At 43.9% G+C, this 27,498-nt stretch overlaps 1 protein-coding gene across 1 annotated transcript; it reads left to right on the top strand.

The window, feature by feature from the left end:
* Window positions 1-4,139: 4,139 nt before the first annotated feature.
* eif4e1c (eukaryotic translation initiation factor 4E family member 1c) lies at window positions 4,140-27,358 on the top strand. Its single transcript, XM_080205385.1, has 7 exons — window positions 4,140-4,197; window positions 10,100-10,200; window positions 15,534-15,629; window positions 16,720-16,783; window positions 21,791-21,904; window positions 24,144-24,283; window positions 25,711-27,358. Exons 1-7 carry the CDS (start codon window positions 4,162-4,164, stop codon window positions 25,823-25,825), a joined length of 666 nt encoding a protein of 221 aa, XP_080061511.1. The 5' UTR covers window positions 4,140-4,161; the 3' UTR covers window positions 25,826-27,358.
* Window positions 27,359-27,498: the final 140 nt, after the last annotated feature.

Raw genomic sequence — 27,498 nt, forward strand, 5'->3', positions numbered from 1 at the left:
TAGACTTGGATTGTTTACCTTAGAGCAGAGAAGGCTGAGCGGGGGACACAATTGAGGTGTATAAGATTAATGAGGGGTATGGACAGGGTGAATAGGCTGTTCCTCTTGGTTCTGGGATCAATCACAAGGGGACATGATTTTCATATAAGGAGCAGGAAATTCATAGGGAATTTGAGAAACAAAAATCACTCAGATGTCGGGAATCTGGAATGCACTGCCTGGGAAGGTGGTGGAGGCTGGAAACTTCACAAACGTATTTGGATGAGCACTTGAAACATCATAACATTCAGGACAAGTGCTGAAAAATGGGATTAGCGTGACTTTAGTGGTAGTTATTGTCGGTGCAGACTCAATGGGCCTTTTCTGAGCTGTGTATGGTGGTAGTTGAAGAATGTTAGAGTATTGGATGGTCAACCTGAACAGTAAGTTTGTATATATCCTCAAGAAGGGTGGAGTCAGCTCAGCAAATGGCACGGGGTCATCAACCTTGAAGAATTCAAAGAGGAGGACAGGTATATCCACATGAACAATGGCGGGGTCAGGTGTATAGAGGGAGGCTGGTCAGTGACAAGAAGAATGGGAATTGTGAGGCAGTGTGTGTATTACACAGTGACTAGGGAGAAACATGTGAGGAATGGTAGCACAGTGGTTAGCACTGCTGCTTCACAACTCCAGGGACCTGGGTTCGATTCCCAGCTCGGGTCACTGTCTGTGTGGAGTTTGCACATTCTCCTCGTGTCTGCGTGGGTTTCCTCCGGGTGCTCCGGTTTCCTCCCACAGTCCAAAGATGTGCGGGTTAGGGTGATTGGCTGTGCTAAAAAAAAATTGCCCCTTAGTGTATAGGGATGTGTAGGTTAGAGGGATTGTGGGTAAATGTGTAGGGATAGGGGGATGGGGCCTGGGTGGGATTGTGGTCAGTGCAGACTCAATGGGCCGAAGGGCCTCTTTCTGCATGGTAGCGTTCTATGTTCTAGAACATGATGGGTGATAGTGGGAGGTTGAAAGAACCTCCCACCTACAAAAGTGAGGGGCACCATGTTGACAATCATCACTGAATTCTTCATTTGGGAAAACAAGCTTGAAAAAAATTGATTAGGGAGGTTCTCAAAGCAAGTGGGAGGAGCTCAGCACAACAATTTCTGGCTGATTGAAGGGACATTCATTCCCTGCTCAAATCATGAACAACACACTTCAACTGAGAGCTAGACTCAGGTCTAATGCACAACGAATGCACTTTGTTCCTTTAACAAAGGTGTGCTTCAGATGAGAATCCATTAGGTTTTGATGCTGCAGTGGTCTTAATGACCTGTGGAAAGATAAGTGGGCTCAAACAAAAGGTACAGCAACTACACAGAAGCTAAATGGACCCTATAACTCTCAATGTTCCCATTGCACTATTACCTGATAGAGACATTGAGGAAGTTGTTGTATCCTCAGATGAGGAGGATGTGGAAGGGGATGAGTAATCAGATAAGCTACAGGAGGACACCATTGTGCAGGCAAAGGTGCCCATGACAAGCTCAGAGCAATTCTGGGAGGAATAAGGTGAGGGCTAATCTTCACAAGCAAAGCTCTCTTCAGCTGTCAATGCAGGGGATGTGACACTACCCTCAGCATGAATATTTGAGGAAAGGTCAGAAACTTCACAACGGTCATTACCATTACTCACCTTCTACCCTAACAATGTGGTCAGTCTTGAAAGACACACTAGCCTTGGCAATATGTGGCCACTGTGAAACGTGGACAAGCACTCCATCGGTACAGACCCTGAAGCAACTGCACCACCACGTCAGTTGGCATGCCAGGTTTCAAGTGGCTGAAAAGGTAATTCAAATATTAATGCACTCGTGTCAGTATGACATCAGCTTAGTAAGGCAGCCTGAACATGCATAACATTCAGTCTTAAGAGGGAGCAGCATCCAAAGAACTCCATCTCTCCCATGTCCAGATGTCATGGATGCATAATGCAGAGACATCATCCTGTTACTGAACCCAATAGCCCTTCGCATATCAGGACACAGTGACCTGTAACTCTAGATCACACATCCAAAGCTGCAAAGTTTGTTTGCATTATCCTCACAGAGAATGCTTCAACAGAACAATAGTTTGATTAGTTACAAACGCTCATGACACGACAACCTTTAGAAGCCTGACAAGTTCCTGTCCTGTATGACCTTTGCGTTGGAGGGGAAACATGGCCCAGTCAGTATTGGCACAGAGCCAATGACAACATGCTCCCTCCCTTTAACCCCGAAGAAGTCATCCACTCAAAATGTTAACTAGGGTTCGCTCTTCACAGATGCTGCCAGACCTTACGGAGTTTTTCCAGCATTTTCTGAATTTATTTCAGCATTTGCAATTTAATCCAAAATTGGTTCAGTGGCAGGAAGCAAAAGGTGGTGGTTGATGGGTGCTTTTGAAAGCAGAAAGCTGTTTCCATTCCCATAGACCTCAATACTGGTTTCTTTATCAATGATTTAGAATTAAATGTTAAAATGAATTAAATGATTAAAGAATTAAACTGAGGGGCATGACATGATGTTGAAGTGTTTTTTCATCACCTGAACGAATGTTCTGGGGATCCAGGTTCAAATCCCACCACGATAGATGGTGGAATTTAAATTCAATAAAAATACCTGGAATTAAGAATCTACTGACGACCAGGAAACCATTATCCCTTGTCAGAAAAACCCATCAGGTTCATGCACATCCTTTAGGGAAGGAGATCTGCCACTCTCACGTGGTCTGGCCTACATGAGAGCCCCAGCCACAGCAATGTGATCGACTCTCAACTGTCCTTAGGCAAATCAGAATGGGCCAGCCAGCAACACCATGTTCCACAAATGAATTTTAAGAACATAAGAAATAGGAGCAGGAGTAGGCCATCTAGCCCTTCGAGCCTGCCCCGCCATTCAATAAGATCATGGCTGATCTGTCGTGGCTCAGTTCCACATTCCCGCCCTCTCCCCATAACCCTTAATCCCCTCGCTTATCAAAAACCCATCAACCCGCGTCTTAAAAATATTCAGCGAGGCAGCCTCCACCACTTCAACGGGCAGAGAATTCCAGAGATTCACCACCCTTTGAGTGAAGAAGTTCCTCCTCAACTCCGTTCTAAACCGCCTCCCCTTTATCTTGAGGCTGTGCCCCCTAGTCCTACTGTCCTTTCTGAGCGGGAAGAGTCTCTCCACCTCTATCCTATCCATCCCATTCATCATCATAAAATATTGAAGGAGACATTTCAAATTGTTCTGACAGGAAAGTGCAATGACAGTCACATTCTCTAGAGATCAAAATGAGGTGTTTTAACACAATAAGAACATTAGGAATACTTCAATACTCTCATTACAGAGAGGACAGCAATGGGAAACATTAGTTCTGTTGCACTCTGAGCTGTTTTGACAGAGTTGTATTTCCATGGTTAGCAGCCCCTCAGTGTACTTGGGCTGAGGGACCTTACACACTGGCACATCCCCACACCCCAAACACCCTCCCTCAACTGACAGGAGACATTCTCGCCATTGCTGGGCCAACCTGAGGTGGATCCCCCAGTGATCTTATTGAATCGCCCGCTCCTATTGGTTCCTTTTTACGAATTGCACGCTAATAGGCTCCCCGATTGGTAGCCAACTGGCCAATCACAGCACCCATTTCAATTCCACCGGCCAACGTGCGCCAGCTGCTCGCTGATTGGTGAAGGCGCAGGGAACGGGATCGCTGATTGGTGAAAAATGCCCCGCCACGGGATCTCTGATTGGTGGAGCTCTGCGGCCCGTTGGTTGGTGGAGGCGCAGGGTGTGGGATCGCTGATTGGTGGAGCTCTTGAGCCCGCTGATTGGTGAAGGCGCAGGGCGCGAAATCGCTGACTGGTGGAGCTCTGCAGCTCGTTGATTGGTGAAGACGCAGGACGCGGGACCGCTGATTGGTGGAGCTCTGCAGCTCGCTGATTGGTGAAGGCGCAGGGCGCGGGATCGCTGATTGGTGAAGCTCAGCTGCTCGCCGACTGGTGAAGACGCAGGGCGCGGGATCGCTGATTGGTGGAGCTCTGCTGCTCGCTGACTGGTGAAGGCGCGGGGCGCGGGATCGCTGATTGGTTGGCCAATGGAGTCCGCTGATTGGTGGAGGCGCGCGGGCGTGGGGCGGGGCCCTGGGGACAGCAAGATGGCGACCGCGGAGCCGGCAACAGCGGCGGAGCCGGTGAGAGAGGAGCTGGGCTCGGGGATTGGGATCCGGATCAGCCGGCCTGGGAGGGGCAGCGGGGGCTCAGCTTTCCCCGCGGCTCGGTGCGCGGCTGATACCGGTTTGGTCGGTCCGCCGTTCAGGCAGGAGCTGCTCGCCTAGGCCTGGTCGAGGCCGGGGCCTAGTGGCGGCGCCAGGCTTCGGCCTCGGGGAGACTCCTAGTCCTCAGAGTGATGGGGGGGGATGATAATGGGTTCCCTGGAGTGACTGGAGACGATTCCCCGCTACCGTCCTGAGGGAACGGTGGGAGGGTAGGGGGTGGTATCCCCAGAGTGATAGGTATCCCCGCTCTTGGCAGGGTTACAGTCCCCCTGGGTGGGGGTGATACGTATTACTCTGCGGTGGGTGTTAATTTGACCCGGATGGCTCTGCCTCAGGCAGCTGTGGCCTGACTCATGGGGGTTACTGGCTGGCTAATACAGAAAAAGCAGATGGCTCTGAGATGGGGGACAGTGGACTTGTAGTGTTGAGTTTCAGGCCAAAACGTTGTATAATTTCAAGAAGAAATTAGATATACTACGCTGATCACCTTAGCCCCAAGAGCCGTATTTGATGATCTGTCATGATCAAAATGAATGGCGTAGCAGGCTCAAAGGGCTGAATGGCTCACTCCTGCTTACAGTCTATGTCTTCATACCTTTAGTATTTCATCATCTCATGGCATGTCCATGTTGTTGGTCAATACTGAGGCAAAATTATTCAATTTTTCTGTCTTTACCTCCAAGTTTATCCTACAGGGACTCTTTACGGATATTCCTTTTGTCATCCACTGTCAGTTCAATACCTTGTCTAGAGCCCCCACTGCATACATAAAATTCCAACATTGCATGTTGGCTGGGCTGGGGAGATTCTGTTTGGTTCAGGGCTGAGTCAGGGATCTTATCCTACTCAGATCTGAGTTGACTGTACTATTTTTGAAAACTTGGTACAAAAATGACTGAGTTGTCTGGTTCAAATTTTATATTTGTATCACCAGTAAGGTGGGCAAAGATCTGAGCAGGTGAAGGTGAAAGCCATTGCACATAGGTCTGCCTGCCCCAAGAAATAAATCAGTATTCCTTGGGTTATTTGTCTAATATATATTTATTGCATGTTATTGTTGTAAAGCAATGCTATTAGCTTGGCTTTAAGGGGTCTGTTCAGTCAGGGCAGAAAATACCCAGTACTTTTTTTGTCCTGGATTCTTTGAAACTTTGAAGTCCACACAGCTGCAACAAGAATTACTATTCACAAAGTGTATCAATGATTTGGATGGAGGAATCAAATATAATATTCCCAGGCTTGCCGACAATGCAGAACTAGGTGCAATGTGAGGGGCAAGTAAAGAGGCTTCAAGATAATTTAGACTAGTGAGTCGGCAAATGTATAGCAGGTGTAGTATAATACGGGCAAGTGTGAAGTTATTTACTTCGGATGGCGGAACAGAATGGCAGAATATTATTTGAATGGTGATTTTTGGGAAATGTTGATGTACAAAGGGACCTTCAGTCATTAAAAGCAAGCGTGCAGGTATAGCAAGCGGTTAGGCAAATGGTATGTTGGCCTTCCATGCAAGAGGACATGAGTACATGAGCAGGGATGCGTTGCTGCGGTTGTGCAGGGCCTTGATGAGATCATACCTAGAGTATTGTTTAACATTCTGGTCTCCTCACCTAAAAAAAATACTTCTCGTAGAGCGAGTGCAATAAAGGTTCACTGGACTGATTCCTGGGATGGCAGGATTGTTGTATGAGGAGAGATTGGGATCAACTGGGCCTGTAGTCAGTAGTTTAAAAGAATGAGAGACGAGCTCATTGAAAGGCACAAAATTTTGACAGACTGGATGCAGGGATGTTGTTCCCTCTGGGATGGATCTAGCACAGTAAGAAGTCTCTCAACAGGTTTAAAGTCCAACAGGTTTATTTGGTAGTACAAACCACAAGCTTTCAGAGCACTGCTTCTTCAGGTGAGTGGAAGTTCTGTTCACAAACAGGGCATATAAGAACACAGACTCAGTTTACAAAATAATGGTTGGAATGCGAGTCTTCACAGGTAATCAAGTCTGTAAGGTGCAGAATGTGAGTGGCGAGAGGGTTAAGCATAGGTTAAAGAGATGTGTATTATCTCCAGCCAGGACATTGTGAGATTTTGCAAGCCCAGGCAAGTCGTGGGTGTTGCAGATAGTATGACATGAACCCAAGATCCCGGTTGAGGCCGTCCTCACGTGTGCGGAACTTGGCTATCAGTCTCTGCTCAGAGACTCTGCGTTGTCGTGTGTTGTGAAGGCTGCCTTGGAGAACACTGACCCGAAGATCAGAGGCCGAACGCTCGTGACGCTAGACTGTTCCCCAACAGGAAGAGAACACTCTTGCCTGGTGATTGTCGAGCGGTGTTCATTCGTCCATTGTCATAGCGCCTCCTCAGTGTACCATGCCTCAGGACATCCTTTCTTGCAGTGTATCAGGTAGACAACATTTGCCGAGTTGCAAGTGAATGTACCGTGTACCTGGTGGATGGTGTTTTCACATGAGGTGATGGCATCTGTGTTGATGATCCGACATGTCTTGCAGAGGTTGCTGTGGCAGCGTTATGCGGCATCATGGTCACTGTTCCCCTGAAGGCTGGGTAGTTTGTTGTGGACAATGGTTTGTTTGAGGTTGTGTGGTTGCTTGAAGGCAAGAAGTGGGAGTGTGAGGATGGCCTTGGCGAGATGTTCGTCTTCATTGATGACGTTGAAGGCGCCAGAGAAAATGTAGCTTCTCCGCTTTGGGGAAGTACTGGATGACGAAGGGTACTCTGCCTGCCATGTCCCGCCATTCTCTCTGGACAAACCCTCCATATACACAAGTTCCATCCCAGCATCAGAGTCACTATGGACTATTCTCTGGAATCGGTTGCATTCTTGGACATGCGCATCTCCATCAAGGACGGTCACCTCAGCACTCCACTGTACCAGAACCCCATGGATAACCTCACAATGCTCCACTTCTCCAGCTTCCACCCTAAACACATTAAAGAAAGGCATAAATTGATTTTTTTGACATTAAACATGTTAGGGCTCTGGGAAGAGAGCAGAGTATGTCATTGAGGTCAAGGATCAACCATGATCACGTTGAATAGTGGAATAGGCTGAATGGCCTGCTCCTACTTTCTTTGTTTCTAAGAAAAACACCAGTGAGCTACTAAGCTGAAGGAGAAGTCTTGGAAAGGAGAACACAGTCACATCTATGGCAAGCTGCTGTCACAAGAAATGGTGTATTCTGCAGAATAGGTACTTGAGCACTTCATTCATTTGCAATTCCACCACTGTTAGTGAATTATGGCTAATCTGTACTTCATTGTTCCATCTCAGTCTTTGTCCTGCAACATCTATAAAAACAAAATCCATCAATCTTTGAAATTTCCATCGCCTCCCCCTGGGAGAGAGTTCCAGATTAGCATTAGTTCAAAAAAAATTAGATATTTTGGGCTGAAAACCAGTATAATCTAGGTACCTCATTCTCATAAATGTAATTGTTTTAACCCTCCCATCTTCCTGTTGAACCTGCAGTCTCTCCAAAGCTAATACATCCTCCTTGAGATAGTGTTCAGAGCTTACATAGTACTTTAATTGTTGTCTAACTTAGCCATAGCATAACTTCCAAACATTTACTTTCCAGCCCCCTCATGATAAAGGCTGACATCCCATCTGCCCTCTTCATTATTCGCAAGTTTTTACTGATGTACTTGAGCTCTTCCACAGTTCCATCTCACCATCTGGAATATTCTCTGTTCTGTCTTTCCTTGGGCCCAAGGTTGATGACCTCACACTTTCCCACATTTTGCAAAACTGCAGTTAATGGAATTCACTTAATCTATCAATGTCCCTTTGAACCTTCTGCTATGTACACCATGTACTGTGTCAGCAAACTCCTTTTATAGTGAAAAAGGACACCCCAGTACACATCCAGTGAAGTTGAACTAACAGCAGAGGAGTGCCCAGTAATCTGTTTTTCTGTTAATGAGGGATCATTGTTGCTTTCATAGAATCCCTACAGTGTGTAAGGAGGTCATTCAGCCCATCAAGTCTGCACTGACCACAATCCCATCCAGGCCCTATCCCCATAACCCTGTACATTTACCTTAGCAAATCCCCATGACAGTAAGGGGTAATTTAGCAGAGCCAACCCAACTAATGCGCACATTTGTGGACCTGGAGGACACCCACGCAGACACCGAGCGAGTTTCCTCGCAGCTCCTTGAATTGTGTCATGGTTTGTTTTTCCATCGACTAGAGGAGGCAGATGGAAAACTGTCACATCTGAGGCTAAAGCTAGCTGCAGCTGGGGCATGTTATTTCACAAGCAAAATCTCATCCACGTAGAAACCAGGTGATTGCTTCTGTTATGGAAATGAGGGGCTTATTTATTTTTGGAGGAGACTTATGTTTATAAGTAACAAACCTCAGCACTGGTCAAAGGGGGGAGTTAAAGAGGCAGATTGAGAAAACTGGGGCTAAATCAATAGACCGTAGTCTTCATAAAGGTGGACATATCCAACTAATTCCCAAGGTTTATGTGGGTGCTGAGAAAGATAAGTATTTCATCTTTAAAAATTATAAAACATCAACTGTTAAAGGATGAATTTATGGCCATTCAATGTTAAGTTCCAAGAAGATATTAGAATTGCTGGAAATGTATCTTATCTTGCTGTTCATTGTTGAATCATTTGTAACTGAAACAAAGCCTGGTTTGTTGCTCTGTTACAAGGGAGATCTGTCCATTCTGGTTTGGGCAGGAGAAGATAGCATTTCCTTGGAAAAAAATTAGTACCTAACAAATCCCATGTGTTCCTCTATTTAAGGACCCCTCTTTTATAGATCGTATTCTGTGATGCATTGTTAATGGAACAACATCTTAAAATTTGAAACAGGTCATTTGGGGGGAAAATCAGAGACCCTTTTTCAAATAAAGGGTAGTTAAAATCTAGAAATCATTGCCTTAAAAGGCTGTGGGTGCTAGAACAATTGGAGATTTGAAGACTTTGATAGATTTTTGTTAAAAGTACTGGAGTAGGGAGCAGACATGGACAAATGGAGTGATGTATTGATGTGTCATAATCTAAGAATGATGGAATAGGTTAGAATCACAATTGTTACGATGCACTCTGAGGGCATTTAGCCCATAAAGGGACTGATTGGCCTACTTTCTGGTTAAAGAGCCAACTCTTGGTTCTCTTCCTGAACTGCTGTTGAAACTACTGAGGTTGGATCTATAAGTCAGGATTTACTTAATTTCAGTTTCTTCAGGAAAGCACTTTCTTCTGGACTTTACAGGAAACACTGGTTCAAGCTTCATAATAGTGTGTGTAAGCTGTTAAATGCTGAGAAACCTCCGTTATCACTGGCAGTTTTTTTTCTGTGGTGGTCAGCTGTCTCCAACAATATACTCAGGGTGACACAGTGGTTAGCATTGCTGCCTCAGGGCCAGGGACCCAGGTCCAATTCCTGGCTTGGGTCACTGTCTGTGCAGAGTCTGCAGGTTCTCCCTGTGTCTGTGTGGGTTTCCTCCGGTTCCTCCCGCAGTCTGAAAGGCATGCTGCTTAGGTGGCAAATTAAATTAGGTGCAATGCTAAATTCTCCCTCAGTATACCCAAACAGATGCTGGAATGTGGCAACTAGTGGATTTTCAGAGTAACCTCAGTGCAGTGATGATATAAGCCTGCTTATGACACTAATAAATAAACTTTTGCTGTGGTGGCCGGCTCTCTGCTGTCACCTGCATGTTTTACACCGGGCTTTATAAAAACTCAGCTTTTTATAATTATGCTAAGAACGATGTTTAACATGAAACTTGGAAAGCTGATATTGATAATTTTCTATTCTTTATTGTATTTATAATAGGAAGTACCAGAAGTGCTGGAAGCTGATTCAGCAGCAGCATCTGAGGTGTGTTCTGAGACTGTAACACAGGAACAATATCTAAAACATCCTTTACAAAACAGGTCAGTCAGAATCTGTGTATCAGGCATTAACTTTCGTAATGGTGCGTGGAGGAGCTGCAGGGAATTTTGCATTTTGTATCCAGGGCATAAAAACAAAGATGATGTTGAATGTGGCTATAGAACTGGTGTAGGAGGGAGGGTTTCGGATTCGTGGATAACTGGGAAGTCTTCCAGGGAGGATGGGACCTGGACAAGAAGGATGGGTTATACCCGAGCTGGAGGGGCACCAATATCCTGGCTGGGAGGTTTGCTGGTGTGGTTCGGGTGGGTTTAAACTAATGTGGCAGGAGGGTGGGGATCAGAACAGTATGTCAGCAAGCATAGAGACTGGGGACGAGCTTGGGGCCATGACAAGGCGACCTAAGAGGAAGAGTAACCTTGGAGAGGATGAACTCAGTGTGTCTGGAGTGCATCTGCTTCAATGCAAGGAGCGTAATGGGCAAAACAGATGAACTTAGAGCCTTAATGCATGCGTGGAACTTGGATGTTGTTGCAGTGACAGAGACTTGGTTAAATGAAGGGCAGGACTGGCAGCTGAATATTCCGGGATGTAAGTGTTTTAGGCGAGACAGAGGAGGAGCTAGAAGAGATGGGGGAGAAGCGATACTAGTTAGGGGGTGTATTGCAGCAGTACAGAGGGTGGACAGTTTGGAGGCATCATGTAATGAGACACTGTGGGTAGAACTCAGAAACAGGAAGGGCGCAGTCACTGAGCTGAGGGTATACTACAGGCCTCCCATCAACCTACAGGAAATTGAGGAACATATATGTAAGGAGATTCTAAACAGGTGTAGAAAAAGTAGGGTTGTTGTAGTGAGAGACTTTAATTTCCCTCATATAGACTGGAAATCGCTTAGGGCTGGGGGTCCGGACGGGGAGGAATTTATAAAATGTGTCCAGGAAGGTTCTTTGGAACAATATGTTGATAACCCAACTAGAGAGGGGGCTATACTGGATATAGTACTGGGGAATGAGCCCGGTCAGGTCATCAAAGTTTCAGCAGGGGAACATATGCCCAATGGTGACCACAATTCTGTAAACTTTCGAATCGTCATGAAAAAGATGAGTGTTGCCCTATGGGTAAGGTGCTGAATTGGGGGAAGGCTAACTACAGCCGGATTAGGCAGGATTTGGTGGCTGTTGATTGGGAGAGGCTGTTCGAGGGTAAATCCACGTCTGGCATGTGGGAGTCTTTTAAGGAGCAGTTGATAGGAGTGCAGGACAGGCATGTGCCTGTAAAAAGGAAGGACAGGAAAGGTAGGATTCGAGAGCCGTGGATAACCAGGGAGATTGTGGGTCGAATCTAAAAGAAAATAGAGGCATAAATAAGGTACAGGCAGCTAAGAACAGATGGAGCACTGGAGTAATACAGAGAGTAGAAAAGAACTTGAACAGGAATTTAGAAGGGCAAAAAGTGGTTATAAAATGTCCTTGGCAGACAGGATTAAAGAGAATCCCAAGGCATTTTATACATACATTAGGAACAAAAGGGTGTCAGAGAAAGAGTCGGACCTCTCAAGAACAAAGGAGCTGCTTAGAACCCAAGGAAGTAGGTGAGATCCTAAATGAATACTTTGTATCAGTATTCAGAAAGGAGAGGGACATGTTGATTGGTAGTGTCTCAGAGGGATGTGTAGACCCGTTAGAACAAATCAATTATAAGGGAGGAAGTTTTAGGAAGCATTACAGTAGACAAATCCCCAGGACCAGATGGCATCTGTCCGAGATTACTGAGAGAGACGAGATGAGATTGCTGGGCCTCGAACAGAAATCTTTGTTTCTTCATTGAACGCACGTGAGGTCCCAGAGGATTGGAGGATAGCAGATGTGGCCCTGATACTTAAGAAGGGTAGCAAGGATAACCCGGGTAATTATAGGCCAGTGAGCTTGACGTCCATGGTAGGGAAATTGTTGGAGAAGATTCTTCGAGGTAGGATCTATACACACTTAGAACTGAATAGTCTCATTAGTGATAGACAACATGGTTTTGTATGAGGGAGGTCATGCCTCACGAGTTTGGTTGTTTTTTGAGGAGGTGACAAAAACGATTGACGAGGGAAGGGCTGTGGATATCGTCTACATGGACTTTAGTAAAGCATTTGATAAGGTTCCTCATGGCAGACTGGTGCAAAAGGTTAAATCTCACAGGATCATAGGTGAACTAGCTAGATGGCTACAGAACTGACTTAGTCATAGAAGACAAAGGGTAGCAATGGAGGTCTGTGACTAGTGGTGTTCTGCAGGGCTCTGTACTGGAACCTCTACTGTTTGTGATATATATATATATATATAGGAAGAAGATGTAGCTGGTCTGATTAGTAAGTTTGTGGATGACACAAAGATTGCTGGAGTTGCGGATAGTGATGAACGTTATCAGAGAATACAGCAGGATATAGATAGGCTGGAAAATTGGGTGGAGAAATGGCAGATGGCATTTAATCCAGATAGATGCAAAGTGATGCATTTTGGTAGATCTATTGCAGGGGGGAGTTATACAGTAAATGACAGAACCATCAGGGGTATAGACACACAAAGGGACCTCGGTGTGCAGGTCCACAGATCCTTAAAAGTGGCAGCACAGGTAGAAAAGTGGTGAAGAAGGCATATGGCATGCTTGCCTTTATTGGATGGGGCATAGAGTATAAAAGTTGGCATGTGATGTTGCAGTTGTATAGAACGTTGGTTAGTCCACATTTGGAATACGGCGTTCAGTTCTGGTTGCCACACTACCGGGAGGACGTGGAGGCTTTGGAGTACAGAAAAGGTTTACCAGGATGTTGCCTGGTATGGAGGGTCTTAGCTATGAGGAGAGATTGAGTAAACTAGGGTTGTTCTCCCTGGAAAGATGGAGGTTGAGGGGCAGCCTAATCGAAGTTTATAAATTATGAAGGGCATAGACAGGGTGAACGGTCGGAAGTTTTTTCCCAGGTCAGAAATGACAAACACAAGGGGTCACAAGTTCGAGGTGGGGGTGGGGGGGGGGGGGGCGGCAAGATTCAATACGGATATACAGGGGATGTATTTTACACAGAGGGTGGTGGGAGCCTGGAATGCACTACCATGGTTGAGGCAGACACACTAGGATCATTTAAGACTTATCTAGATTGCCACGTGAACAGACTGGGAATAGAGGGATACAAACGGATGGTCTAGTTAGGAACACATGATCGGTGCAGGCTTGGAGGGCCGAAGGGCCTGTTCCTGTGCTGTATTGTTCTTTGTGAGGGCACTGTCACAATATCATGTAACAGAGTGCCAAAACTTTACAGGAATCTTAGAAATTTACAGTGTAGGAGGTGGCCATTCAACCTGTCATATCTGTACTAACCCTTTGGAAGAGCAGTTGTACTTAGTCCCACTCGTACCTAGCTCAAGTTTTCAAGAAGCTCAAGAAAACATTTCTCCTCATTCATGGATAGTTTGCCTGTGAATTTAAATCAAGGTCCCTGGTTATTAACTCACTTTCCAGAGGGAAGACTCTTTCTCTATTCTTATCAAAACCTCTCATCATCACCAACCTCTATCGGATCATCTCTTGCCATTTTATGTTCTGAGGAGCGTAGTAGTAATTATTCCGATCTTTTCTCCGAGATTAATTCTCCTATCGCTGGTAAACCTCTTATACGCAAGTTTTTTTCCATATTTTCTGAAGTGGTGCCCAGAATTGTCCACAATATTTCAGTTGAGATTTAACAACTGATTTATAGAACATAGAACAGTACAGCACAGGCCCTTTGGCCCTCAGTATTGTGCCAAGCCATGTCTAAACCCAAGATCAAGCTATCCCACTCCGTATAATTCTGGTGTGCCCCATGTGCCTATCCAATAACCGCTTGAAAGTTCCTAAAGTGTCTGACTCCACTATCATAGCAGGCAGAGCATTCCACACTCCAATCACTCTGAAGAATCTATCTTGGACATCCCTCCTATATCTCCCACCATGAACCTTATAGTTATGCCCCCTGGCAACAGCTAGGAAATGGACTCTGCACATCCACTCTATCTATCCCCTCGTATTCTTATAAACCTCTATTAAGTCACCTCTCATTCTCCTCCAGCTCCCTCAACCTTTCTTCACAAGACCTACCCTCCAAACCAGGCAGCATCCTGGTAAATCTCCTCTGCACTCTCTCCAATGCTTCCACATCCTTCTTATAGTGAGGTGACCAGAACTGAACACATATTCCAAATGTGGTCTCACCAACGTCCAGTATGGTTCCAGCATAACTCCACGGCTCTTAAACTCAAACCCCCTGTTAATAAATGCTAACACACTATAAGCCTTCTTCACAGCTCTATCCAATTGAGTGTCAACCTTCAGAGATCTGTGGATATGAACCCCAAGATCTCTGTTCATCCACATTCTTCAGAACCCTGCCGTTGACCCTGTAATCCGCACTCCAGTTTGTCCTACCAAAATGAATCACCTCACACTTATCAGGGTTAAAGTCCTTCTGCCACTTTTTGGCCCAGTTTATAATGTTTTAGCATCATCATTTTGCTTTTATATTCTATGTTGTCTATTCCAGCCTTAAATATACTCAACAATGCAGCAGCCATATCCCTCTGGGGTGGGAGAATTCCAGAGATTCATACCCTTCTGCGTGAAGAAAATTCTTCTCATCTCAGTCCTAAATAATTGGCGCAGGATACCATACAAACACCACTGTCACTTTACCTTCTCCAGCATTCCATGTGTTCCAGTAAGATCATCTCTCATTCTTCTGAACTCCCTTTCTCATCATAGGTTCCTGGGATGAGAAGGTATCCTATCTCGTGAACCTTTTCTGTACTATCTCCAATGTAAATATAGAATTCTTGCCGTATGGGGACCAAAAATGCACAATGAATTCCAAATGTGGTCTCGCCAAAGCTCTGTATAATTGTGGCAAGACTTTCTTATTCATCTTTACCCTGCCTCACATTATTGCCACTGTATGTATTTTTCAATTACCCACACTCAAGTTCCTGAGAATCCACTTTAGTGATAAATGACAGGTTCTTCAGAATTGTGCCCAATACTTCACATGGGAAGAGGTGAAAATGAAATGGCAAACGGTGTACTACAGGGCTATGAGTATTTACCAAGTGAAAAGGTTAACTATATAATAAAGGTCTACACAATGAAGTAAAATAAATACTCAATTTAAAGGGAAGAAATTCCAATGACCTCCTTGCTAACCTGTTGCTACAGTTGACCAGATGCTGACCCCTTGTTAATCTGATCCCGAGAGGATTCTGGTTTCTTGTTAATCTGGTGCTATGTTCTGTAGGATTCTGCCCCTGTTACTATAATTTTGCTGCCTAACTGTTTCTGTTACTTTGATTTGCAGATGGGCTCTATGGTATTTTAAAAATGATAAGACCAAAGGTTGGACAGAAAACTTGCGACTTATTGCTAAATTCGATACAGTTGAAGACTTTTGGGCGTAAGTATGATTTGTGAAGGTCTTAAAGTTCCCCCCTAAAAAGCTGGTGAGGTTGTGGGTGAATTGAAAATTTAAAAAGCTGAGATTGATAGATTTGTTAAGCAAAATATATTTATAGCATGAAGGTGGGTGGATGGAGTTATCAGCTGTGCCCCTAGAAGGAGCAGGAACCTTTCAGTAGGGGATTCCTGAACAGTGGGAAGAGGTTGCTTGAATCCACCTTTTCTGAATAAGCTGAGTCCAGCTGAGGAGAAGCCTGGGCACTCAATCTAATTGATTAAATCATTTGCTGGGCAGGGCTTGCCCACTAAGCAGAGAAGGAGTATCAGGCAATCTACATTTCTACTGTTCTCCCCCCTGTTGCTAATATTGCCCGATATATGATAGCTGAGCAAAGGAGGTTAAAGGGAGACAAAATAGTAGGTCCAGAGGGATTTCTTACAAGGGCATCGGAAAAGGTTTCCAACTAGTTGGCAAGTTGCTGCCACTCTTACTGGATAACTGGAGTAGTGCCACAGAATTGTAATCTCAATCCTTAAATTACAAAGCTACAAACTGTGATCCCAGTGATCTCTGTCTGCCCTTGAGGGCAAAACATTAGTGAGCATCATGTTCGAGATGAAACATTGAGAAAGGAATGAGAGAATGCATTGGGTAAGTTGGAAAATGGAGTTAATATAGAGAAATATGTGGTAATGTGATGAGGCAAGTGTGGGATTTAAGATAATTGATTAGTTAAAGGGCACAGCACAGGAGAGGGTCCTGGGGAATCTGTAGTTGATTCATCAAAGCGTCTAACGCGGGGCATGACAAAAATTCTCTGATATAAGATTGAGGGCAGAGAATAGAAATTTCACAGGATGATAATGAGTTAGTGCAAAGCACTGACACGGCATTATTCCAGGCACTAGTACACACTTCACCTGAAGCGCTGGATCCAGTTATGGGCATTAGTACACAATCTCCACCTAAAGCGCTGGATCCAGTTCTGGACATTGGTACTTGCCCTTCACCTAGTGCACTGGATCCAGTTCTGGGTGCTGTTGCTATAATTTGAACATCTAAATGTGCTTTTCTTTTCTTTCTATAGGTTATATAATCATATACAGCAGCCAAGTAAACTTTTGTTTGGGTGTGATTATTGTTTGTTTAAGGTAAGAGATTTTTATCAAGTTTGGCAGCAAAACTTATTTGGGAAGTTAAAAGCTGTACTTTAGTGTATTCCTGCAACAGGAATCAGCTGTGTCAGCTCTCAACTGAACTTGGTTGGTTGTTTGCACAACTAGTTACAACCAGTTCCAGGGCTTTGTAAGTTGTGCCTATAAAAACAAAGGCCTCACAGTGCTGCCCTGACTGCATGGTGAGTGCTGCCTGACTCTGAGAGGTGTCTTTAGAGTTGGGTGACAACAGGGAGTTGGGCAAAACTGGCAGCGGAGGCTACAAGGGAGAGTGCTGATTAGTTGGTAAGGGGGGGTGCTGGTTGGTCGGTAAGGTGGGGGGGGTTGCTGGTTGGTCAGTTGTTTGGTAGGAGGGAGTGCTGATTCTCTGAAACTGAGATTGGACTAAAAAACTTAGTGATATCACAGGAGGACTGTGATTTGATTGGCTAACACCTGTACTAAATTTGAAAACCTATTTTAATTACTGGCTAGACATTGCGTTGAGAGTGAAGTAATAAGGCAATATATAATTTGGAACCCAAATTTAAAAACTAAGTAAAATAGAGATGGAGGGTCAGGTGATGTGTTGTTCATGCATGATGTGGGAGCTGGTGGACCCCATTGTGGTTCCCAGTGACCATGTCTGTAGTAATTGTTGCTTGCTTGAGGAACTCTGGCTCAGAGTAGAAGAGTTGGATTCTGAGCTTCAGACATTACGAAACATTAGGGAGGGGGAGAGATACCTGGACACTGTGTTCCAGGAGGCAGTCACACCCTTTAGATTAAATATCTTGAATTTGGGCAGTGGACAGGGACAGGAGGGTGTGGCTGCAAGTCAGACAGGTAGAGGAATCCAGGAGCCTCAGTCCCTGAACTTGTCGAACAGGTTCGAGATTCTTGCTCCCTCAGTGGACAGCAACGGGGAGGATGAGCAAACTGACCACGGCACTGTAGTACAGAGAGCTGATCAGTGGGGGAGAAGAAAAATTTCTTAATTGGGGATAGTATAGTTAGGGGCACTGACACTGCTCTCTGTCAGGTGAAGGGACGAAGGGACAAACCCCAAAAGCTTGAGTTTACTATCAAATAAGTTGGTTGGACTTAAACCTGGTGTTTCTTACTGTGCTTACCCCAGTCCAACGCCGGCATCTCCACATCATGACTGCTCTCTGTGACCAGTATTGAGAATCCTGAAGGTTGTCTTGCCTGCTTGGTGCTAGGGTTCAGGATATCTTATCTGCGCTGCAGAGGAATTTGGGGTAGGAGGATAAAGATCCAGTTGTCATGGCCCATGAAGGTACCAATGACATAGGAAGGTCAGGAATAAAGGTTCTGCAAAAGGAGTATGAACAGCTAGGAGCTAAATTAAAAAGCAGAACCAAAAAGGTAGTAATCTCTGGATTACAAGCTGAACCACGAGCTAATTGGCACAGGGTCAATAAGATAAAGGAGGTAAACGCATGGCTCAGATTGCATGGGACAAGTGAGTTTGAATTCATGGGACATTAGCACCAGTATTGGGGAAGAGGGGACCTGTTCCGATGGGACATTCTTCACCTGAATCGTGTTGGGACCAGAGTCCTGGCGAATTGTATAACTAGGGCTGTAGATAGGGCTTTAAAGTAAAACGTTGCGGGGGGGGGGAGGGGTTCAGTTGTGTGGAAAAATTAGAAAATCAAAGTTAAAGGAGAGGATGGAAGTGCAGGTTAATGGAGCTGAGGGCTCAGGAGAGGTTAGTGAAGTTTGCAGACCATATAGAACAGAGAGTATAGAAGTGGGAGGAATCTAACCTCAGAGCAAAAAAGGTGACAAGTATGAGAAGGAAGGTGGTCAATGCAGGACTTGAATGCATGTAGTATACGGAACAAGTTAAATGAGCTTGTTGCGTACATTGAAATTGGCCAGTACGATGATGTGGGCATCACGAGATGTGTCTGCAAGGTGATCAGGGCTGGAATCTAAATATCCAAGGATATGTGTCTATTGGAAGTCATAACATGGAGATGCCAGCACTTGTGTAAACACAGTAAGAAGTCTCTCAACACCAGCTATGAGATCAAGAGTTTCTCCGAGACCAGGTTAAAGTCCAACAGTTTTATTTGGTAGCAAAAGCCACTAGCTTTCAGAGCACTGCTCCTTTGTCAGGTAAGTGGGAGCTCTGTTCCCAAACAGGGAATGTAAAGACACAAACTCAATTTACAAAATAATGGTTGGAATACAAGTCTTTACAGGTAATCAAGTCGTGAAGGTACAGACAGTGTGAGTGGGAGAGGGTTAAGCATAGGTGAAAGAGATGTGTACTGTCTCCAGCCAGGACAGCTAGTGAGATTTTGCAAGCCCAGGCAAGTTGTGGGGGTTACAGATAGTGACATGAACCCAAGATCCCGGTTGAGGCCGTCCTCGTGTGCGGAACTTGGCTCAGTTTCTGCTCAGCGACTCTGCGCTGTCGTGAAGGCTGCCTTGGAGAACGCTTACCCGAAGATCAGAGGCCAAATGCCCGTGACCGCTGAAGTGTTCGCCAACAGGAAGAGAACACTCCTGCCTGGTGATGGTCAAGTGGTGTTCATTCATCTGTTGTCATAGTGTCTGTATGGTCTCCCCAATGTACCATGCCTCGGGGCGGGGGGGGGGGGGCGTTGAATGTGAATGAAGTGGCCATCACAAAGGAGAAGGTTCTGGGAAAACTGAAAGGTCTAAAGGTGGATAAATCACTTAGACTGGATGGGCTACACCCTAAGCTCCTAAAAGAGCTGAGGAAATTGTGGGGACATTGGTGGTGATCTTTCAGGAATCACTGGAAGCAGGGAGGGTACCAGAGGACTGGAAAGTAGCGCATGTAACACGCTGTTTAAGATGGGAGGGAGGCAGCAGGTGGGTAATTATAGGCCAGTTAGCCTGATTTCAGTCATTGGCAAGATTGTAGAATTCATTGTTAAAGATGAGATCGCAGAGTACTTGGAAGTGTGTGATAAAATAGGACTGAGTCAGCACGGCTTTGTCAAAGGGAGGTCACGTCTGACAAATCTGTTAGAGTTCTTTGACGAGGTAACAAGGAAGTTGGATGTTTAGATTTATTTAGATTTCCTGAAAGCCTTTGACAAGATGGCGCACAGGAGACTGTTAAATAAATTGAGTGCCCATTGCGTTAAGGGTAAGACCCTGACATGGATAGAGGACTGACTGACTGGCAGAAGGCAGAGAGAGGGATAAAGGGGTCTTTTTCAGGATGGCAGCCGGTGACTAGTGGTGTCCCTCAGGGGTCAGTGCTGAATCTGTGGAATTCTTTGCCGCAGAAGGCTGTGGAGGCCAAGTTATTGAATGTCTTTAAGACAGAGCTAGGTTCTTGATTGACAAGAGGATCAGGGATTATGAGGAAAAAGTATTTGGGAAGAGAAAAAAATCAGCCATGATTGAATGGCAGAGCAGACACAATGGGCTGAATGGCCTAATTCTGCTCCTATGTTTTATGGTCTAAAAGTAATCTTTTGTGTTAAGATGTGGCAGCAATAATCTGATTCATTTTCTGTTTTGTGGATTGTTGAGATGGAATTCACGTCCTGGAGCCTAACGGGAGGGAAAATGAAATCTGATTTATTGACAAAATTCTAAGAATTTAATGTGAACGCTGTCAGTTTGTAAATGCAGAGAATTCAATTGAAGTTGAACATTGGGAAGGGAGCCTTGCAGCTCTTGAATTGGTGAGCACAAGCTGGTGATCTAACCGAAGGCTTCAGGCCTGGTGTGGTCTCAGTAAGGAGTGGCTGTGGGCAGCTCCACTCCATATTCAGCTCATGTGAGAGATCATATGGATGGGCTGAATGGCCTAATGTGTCTGCTGCACCACTCAATGAGAGCATGACTGATCTGATGTAATCCTCAACTCCATTTTCCTGCCTTATTCCCAGAACCATTGATTCCCCTATTGATTAAATACCTGTCCATCTCAGCCTTGAACATACTTAACCCAGCCTCTACAGCTTTCTGCTGTAAAGAATTCCACAGATTCACTGCCCTCAGAAGAAATTCCCCCTCATGGTGGGTGACCCCTTACTCTGAGATTACACATTCTGGTTCTGGATTCTCCCACAAGGAGAAACCACCTCTCAGCATCTATCCTGCAAAACCCCAAACACTGGGTTCAAGTCAGCTGAGAGTAGGGCCCAGCCCTCCTTGCATCTCACTCCTGAGGGGGTGAGAGGGGATTGACTGTAGAACTTGATTTGTGGGACAAAAGCTGCTTATCTGATACATTTTTAACTTGACTTTCACATTGGTGTGCAACTAGAGTCTTGTATGAACCATTAGTTAGTTTGACAGATTTCCCCGTCTAACAATGTGCTGAACTATTTGGTTTTTTGACAATCCATTTGACTGGTACCATCTTTCTATTTGTGTTCAGATTTCCCCCACCCCCCCTGCATCTTATTGGGTTGATAGGAAAGCTAGAAATCAGTTCTGAAAAAAGAGCAAAACAAACTCAGAACGTTAACTCTGTTTCTCTCTGAGATGCTGCCAGACATACTGCATTTATCCAGCACTTTATTTTTATTTAATTAGAAAACTAATTCTGTGAATTGTATTTTTTGTTGAATGGTAATTGCTGTTCATTACTGTTGTTCATTACTCAGGGATGGCATTAGATTAAGTAAATATATTAAATTTAAGAGGCCATAAATTTTATGCCTCATTCTGGCTTCAACATTCATTTGAAATGTTTACGTTAATTTGGTTAAATTTAGGAATCTTAAAAAAGAGGTTACACTGTGACAATAAATTTGCTGTATTCAATGCTCTACATAATGATGAAACATGGGCTCGGTGAAGTTGAATGTGTTCCTACTCTGGGTGAATAGTTTGTTCTGAAGTGGCTGGAGCTTCGAGGCTGTGGGGCAGGGATTGGGGAGGAGGATGGGAGGTGTTTCATTTTGGACTTGCTAGCGAAGCTCAGTTTGATTGGTGAAATTGCACAAACAGCTCATTAAGATGCAACTATTTTAACAGGATGGTATTAAACCGATGTGGGAAGATGATAAAAATAAAAAAGGAGGAAGGTGGCTAATGACACTTAACAAGCAACAGAGGCACAATGACTTGGACCGATACTGGCTGGAAACGGTAATTGATGCTCTCCTGGATAATAAATCCTACCGTGTAGACCACATTCTTGGCAAGCCCATAAATGTTGAGCTCGGTTGTAATTGGTTTTTATTCTTCTAAATTTGTCAATCTTGGTACTAGAATAAAATAAATGAGTCTGTTTTACAGTTTACCGACAAACAGGCTTTTCAGCCACCTGGTCTATGCTGTGGGATGCGTGCTCCATATGAGTCTCTTCCCACCTGTCAGCACATCCTTTTGTTTCTTTTTCCCTCGTGTTTATTTAGCTCACTATTCAAGACCTCTGCTGTTCGCCTCAATACTCCTCATGATAACAAACTCTGCAAACTAGTCGTGTTTGGATGAAGAATTTCCTCCTGAATTCTTGATTGGATTTATTGGTGGTGACCTTATATTTATGGCCACTGCTAGCCTCCTCCACTAGAGGAAACGTCGGCCTATCAAAACAATTTATAATCTACCAGATCACCCTTCTCTCATCTCAAAATAAGTGCCCATTTTAAGCTTGTTCTGATGTATATTATTTCTCAGTTCTGTATCAATGCAGTAAATATTTTTGCTGCTTCTACAGTGCTTCTGTATTTTTATAACATGGAGACCAGAACTGTGCTCACTATTCCAAATGAAGTCAAACTAAGCTTCTACGTAAGTTTCACATAACTTCTGTTTTCCAATTCTATCCTTCAGGAAAAGAACCCCAGTGCTCAGTTAACAATATTTTGATTAAGCTGGGTTGCTACTTGTAGTGATTTGTATATCTGCACTCCTTTACTTCTCTACCCTAACTAGATTTGTTTTCTGTTAGTACATGGATTCTTTATTCCTCTTACCAAAATGTATTGCTTCACATTTATCTACATTGAATTTATATGTCTGTTCTGCAAGTTTATTTATGTATTTCTGCATTTTGTTGCCATCTTCCTTTAACTGTTCTCTCCTCCCAATTAATTTGGTGCAGTCCCCACAAATTGTAATTGCATTTCCAATTTCTGAGTGCAAATCCAAATCATGGAATCCATACAGGCCAGAAGGCAGCCATTCTGCCAATCAAGTCTGTACCAACGCTCTGACAGAGTATCTTCCCCCAATCTATCTCCATAACCCACATCTTTGCCATGTGAAACCAGAGCTCCCAGAGGAAACCCACGTAGACACAGGAAGAAGTGCAAACTCTGCATTGACAGTGACCCAAGGCCAGAATTGAACCCAGCTCCCTGGCGCTGAGAGGCAGCAGTGCTAACCACTTTGCCACCAGGCTGTCCTAATATATTAACCGTACCTGTTTTATCTGTTTCTACTTTAAAGAATTGAATCGGATTGGTCAAGCATAATCCTTCTTGGCTATATTTGAATATATTGTCATTTTTAATTTTACAATTGTATCTTTGAATAAAAATTCCATTATGTTGTTTACCACTGGCCTGATGCTAACTGGTTTACCTTTCCTGATGTTCATTCTTCCTCTTTAATATATAGGGATAAAGTTAATAGTTGGTTAGTTGAAATGAAAAAAAAATTCTCTATTAAATATTTGAAGACGCATGGTTGAAAATTAATTAATGAATTGAATGAATATCTGAGTTTTTCATCAGGCAATATTGAAGCCATATGTATGAAGTTAAGAGTAGGAGTGTTGGCATCAGTTCTTTTTCTTCCAGGACAAATTGAATCCAGGGTGTCTTCTCTGTCGGAAAGGAGCCTGAGAGATTGGCTTTGGACTGTCTCACTGAAATCTTAATTTTGTAACCTGCATGTATTGAATTACCCAATCATTTAGCAACATTAGCAAGCTTGGATTTGATAAGTGATCAGTGTGAAGATTGGCATTCATCACTTGAATGATGTTCTGCTGTGCTTCGTGGAAAAGTGTGGAGGGAGTTTTAATCTACCTGCCCCATGTTATGTCTGGCCTCAAGTTTTTAATGGGATTGTGCAGATGAAGCTTTGTGTTGTCTCAACATCCTGAATTTCCTCTGGATATTCCATTGTACGTCATTAGCTCATGTTCACCTTCTGAAGGGTGATCGAGATGGGCGTGAAATAGCAATGGTGCTAACATCTCATGAAAGATTTTTTTAAAAATTAGCCTTTTTTTTGCCACAGCAGTATGTTAAGACTTTGTTGCGAGTGGCTTTGATATCTGTAGCACATTTGCAGCCTTTTGGAATTTTTGGACAACAGCCCAAATTGAGTGTTATGTGTAACTGTGCATTGTCTGTTTCTATCCATGCACCAGCTCCTGTGTCTGATTGGGGAGGCCTTTGATGAGTACAGTGACGAGGTGTGTGGTGCTGTTGTAAATGTCAGGCCGAAGGGTGACAAAATAGCAATCTGGACAGGAAACTGCCAAAACAGAGAAGCTGTTGTTTCAATAGGGTAAGTGTCAATGCTGCAATTCTCTGTATTAAAGGGTATCTGTGGGTGGTGGTGTTCTGTATCGTTCTGTGATTTATGTTTTCCATTCTCTCTTGCTCTATTTTGGGTTTTCCTACAATGTGTCCCCTTCGTAAAAGGACATCAAAATACAGAGGTTTGGAAAAATTGGGTCTTTGTTCATTACATCAACACATTGCTTGTTAATTCTGATCAACTGTTCAAAGCTCTTGAAGTGCAGGTCAAAGCAGACTATTTCCAGCTGAGGGATTCGAGGTTCTGCAAATGCGAGATAATATTAGTATTGCAGAACAAAGGACATGAGACACTAAAGTTACATTCAGCGTTATTGATTTGAATTTTTGTGAACATTCAATGAGATTGGATTAGCAAAGATATCGAAGAGATGGGGGCTCGGGTGGGTAAATGGATAGGACTAGATGTCATCTCAAGGACGATCACCAGATTTACTGGTGGGGCAGAATGGCTTGTTTCCACGTCGTATCATGTCTCTATAATTCACCAGGTTCCCAGCACTGTTCAGTATTGCTGTTGGAAAGTTCCACAAATCATAGCACAATGGCCTTGCTCTGCCCTTTTTTCTCCTTGTATGGGGGGATGTAAGGGGTTATCTCCAGGTGATCCATTCTTTCTTGTGAAGGTGCATTGACCCTGGTAAGTCATCCTGCTTGATGGGGTGGGGTGTTGCCCTGAACGATAATGCAGTCAAGATATGTGTTGGATTAGTTTAGTTTAATGTCTTAGTATTCTGTCCTGATGAAGCCAACTCTCATTGGGCAGTTCAAAACACCTCTTTGGGGTGTCTTAACTTGTCTCGGCAGGTCACAGTGTAACTCGCTGAATAATGAACAGGAGTTGGGCTGCAATTATTTTACCCCATTGGTCAGGGGTTCCGGGGTACAGTGTATGTCCTTAACTGCTGGCCTGGCTAGTAATGAGCAGTAGACCGGGCTCTAGCCTGGGGCCACCCAGTTAATGTGACTCATCACCATATCTTCAACAACTGAGCCTTTAATGGCAGATTCGCTGCTTATTGGGCTTCAGCCAAGCATCTTTCCAAACCTGTGGATGAGCTAATACCAAATGAAGCTTGCTGCTGCAGGCCGCTGCCAGTCTGAGGAAAGGGAAAGAGGCAGTGTCCAGTACCTGGGATACAGGGAGAAAGCTATAAACTAGAAATCTTGTGACAAAAGCAGGTTAACCAGACAGATTAACACTTTGTGAGAGACCAGCATCCTCATTTTGTGAAATTTCATCTAAGACTAACCTCTTCTCCTTCACATGCTGACAAATCTGTGATGCCATCTGCTGTACTTCCAGAGTAGCACTTCACACTAAATATTCATGTACTTTTGATTTTCACTGTGCTGATGTTTCTATTTTCTAAACTAATTAAATGTATTTTACAGGCAATTGTACAAAGAACGCTTAGGACTGTCTTTGAAAGCTCTTATTGGTTACCAGTCACATGATGACACATCTAGCAAAAGTGGATCCACAACAAAGAACCTGTTCTCAGTTTAGGGAATAGTCTCAAATGCAACAAACAAACTGAAATTCATCTGGTAACAAGGGTAAAAGGAACTAAAACATTGGATTTGTCAACACGCGCACAGACTTGCAGCAAGCAGGAGCTGGATGAGCCATATTCTGAGATAATCCCTGCAGCTGGTCAGATTCCGTTTCCATTGGCAAGTGAAAGGACCACGGAGGAAGCCATCGGCTCTATTATTTTTGTATTAGGGCTCAAATTTAACACTAGCTGAGAAATAGACTACACACTTTCAGTTTTGATGGCTATTTCTAACCAACCTCTAGTTTAACCCAAGTTGCCAGTAGCTTGATGTGTACACACTGCACTGTTCCACTTCAGTATGGGCAGAGGGCTGGCTACAATGACCATTTTGCTGAGATTTTAGCAGACATGCAGCATGCTGAGAGTTGTTCTGAATTTTAGTCAATCTGGAGAGCAGTGTGTGTAGCACATGGTAATGGCAGACCGGTTAGTACATTTCAATTATTTAAATCTGCAATATTCATAAACTACAGGTGCAGTGTAGAAGTCTTTCTTTGTTTAAAGCACTCGTCAAGCCTTCTACACGGGAGGAAGTGAAATCTGGCATACCCAATCAATCATGCTGTTTAACTAAAGGCTTATTTTAGCCTTCCCAACCTGTCTGAGCTCAATACAGATGGGAGTTCTTTGCTTGGTGTTCTGCATTCGTGCCTTCGTGTGGAAACTTAACCACTCACTCCCTAAAAAGGTGAATTTGAATTGGGAATGGGAACTGGCTGCTAATGGCCACATCTATCTCCTCCCCTTCTGGAACTGTCTCCATGAATGTGATGTTCATAACCCAGTTTACATTTATGTGCCAGTGTTAAATTATTCAGAGCCCTATAATAAGCAGAGCAGACACCAGGGGGAAGAAAGATAGAAATGCTACTTTGTCAAAAGTTGGCAAAGAATTCTAAAACGTCCGTTAACCCCTTGTGGGAGCCAGCCAAAATCATGTCACTAGTTGAAAACAGCGCAGCTTTTTTGCTGTTTCTCTCACCTGCCAGCGCCCCACACCCCTACTGTTTAAACTTACTTTCAATGACTTGGAATATACTGCTGCTTTTCCTCATAACCTGCGTTTCTTTGTTGCCCCCTGATAACCTGAGTGCCCACAAACATTCCTGCTAATGTTTGGTCTGCAGCCCTGTGTTGATTTTGATCACTTGCATTTTGAGATGAATTTGTTCGCATGTGGAATTATTCCATAGAAAATAATATTTTCTTAAGGTATTTAACAGTTAAAAGCATTGCTGTGAATTTAAATTGAAGGTTTTAAAAAGGATGTTGAACAGCTGTCCTTATTTTAGATTCATTGATTGGGTTTGTGTGGCTTTTCACAGCAGATGAAATTAAAATTAGAAATTAGGGATATTGCCTGATGAGCAGGAAAACTGAAGCTTTTAACATCCTTTCACCAGTATTTTCTCATTTGGTATTGTGCATTGTATGAATTCCAGAACTTGGTAATAAATGCTAATATTGGAACAATTTGTAAATGCTTTCATGACTGTCATTATTGATTGTGTGTTCCAGTCAATCTTTAACTACATTGATAATACCTGATTTAATATACAGTTGTGTTGGAAATCGCCTTTGCCCTCATTTGTCTATAAATGTGGCCTAGCTAGCTCAGTCG

Source organism: Carcharhinus amblyrhynchos, chromosome 17, assembly GCF_965287045.1.
Source record: "Carcharhinus amblyrhynchos chromosome 17, sCarAmb.v2.hapA, whole genome shotgun sequence".
Taxonomy (NCBI): domain Eukaryota; kingdom Metazoa; phylum Chordata; class Chondrichthyes; order Carcharhiniformes; family Carcharhinidae; genus Carcharhinus; species Carcharhinus amblyrhynchos.

What these genes read in the sequence shown, in the direction of transcription:
- eif4e1c (XM_080205385.1), top strand. Translation starts at nt 4,162, where the DNA reads ATGGCGACCGCGGAGCCGGCAACAGCGGCGGAGCCG. An exon ending in CGGCAACAGCGGCGGAGCCG is followed by an intron (nt 4,198 to 10,099) that starts GTGAGAGAGGAG and finishes TATTTATAATAG; the next exon opens with GAAGTACCAGAAGTGCTGGA. An exon ending in AAACATCCTTTACAAAACAG is followed by an intron (nt 10,201 to 15,533) that starts GTCAGTCAGAAT and finishes TTTGATTTGCAG; the next exon opens with ATGGGCTCTATGGTATTTTA.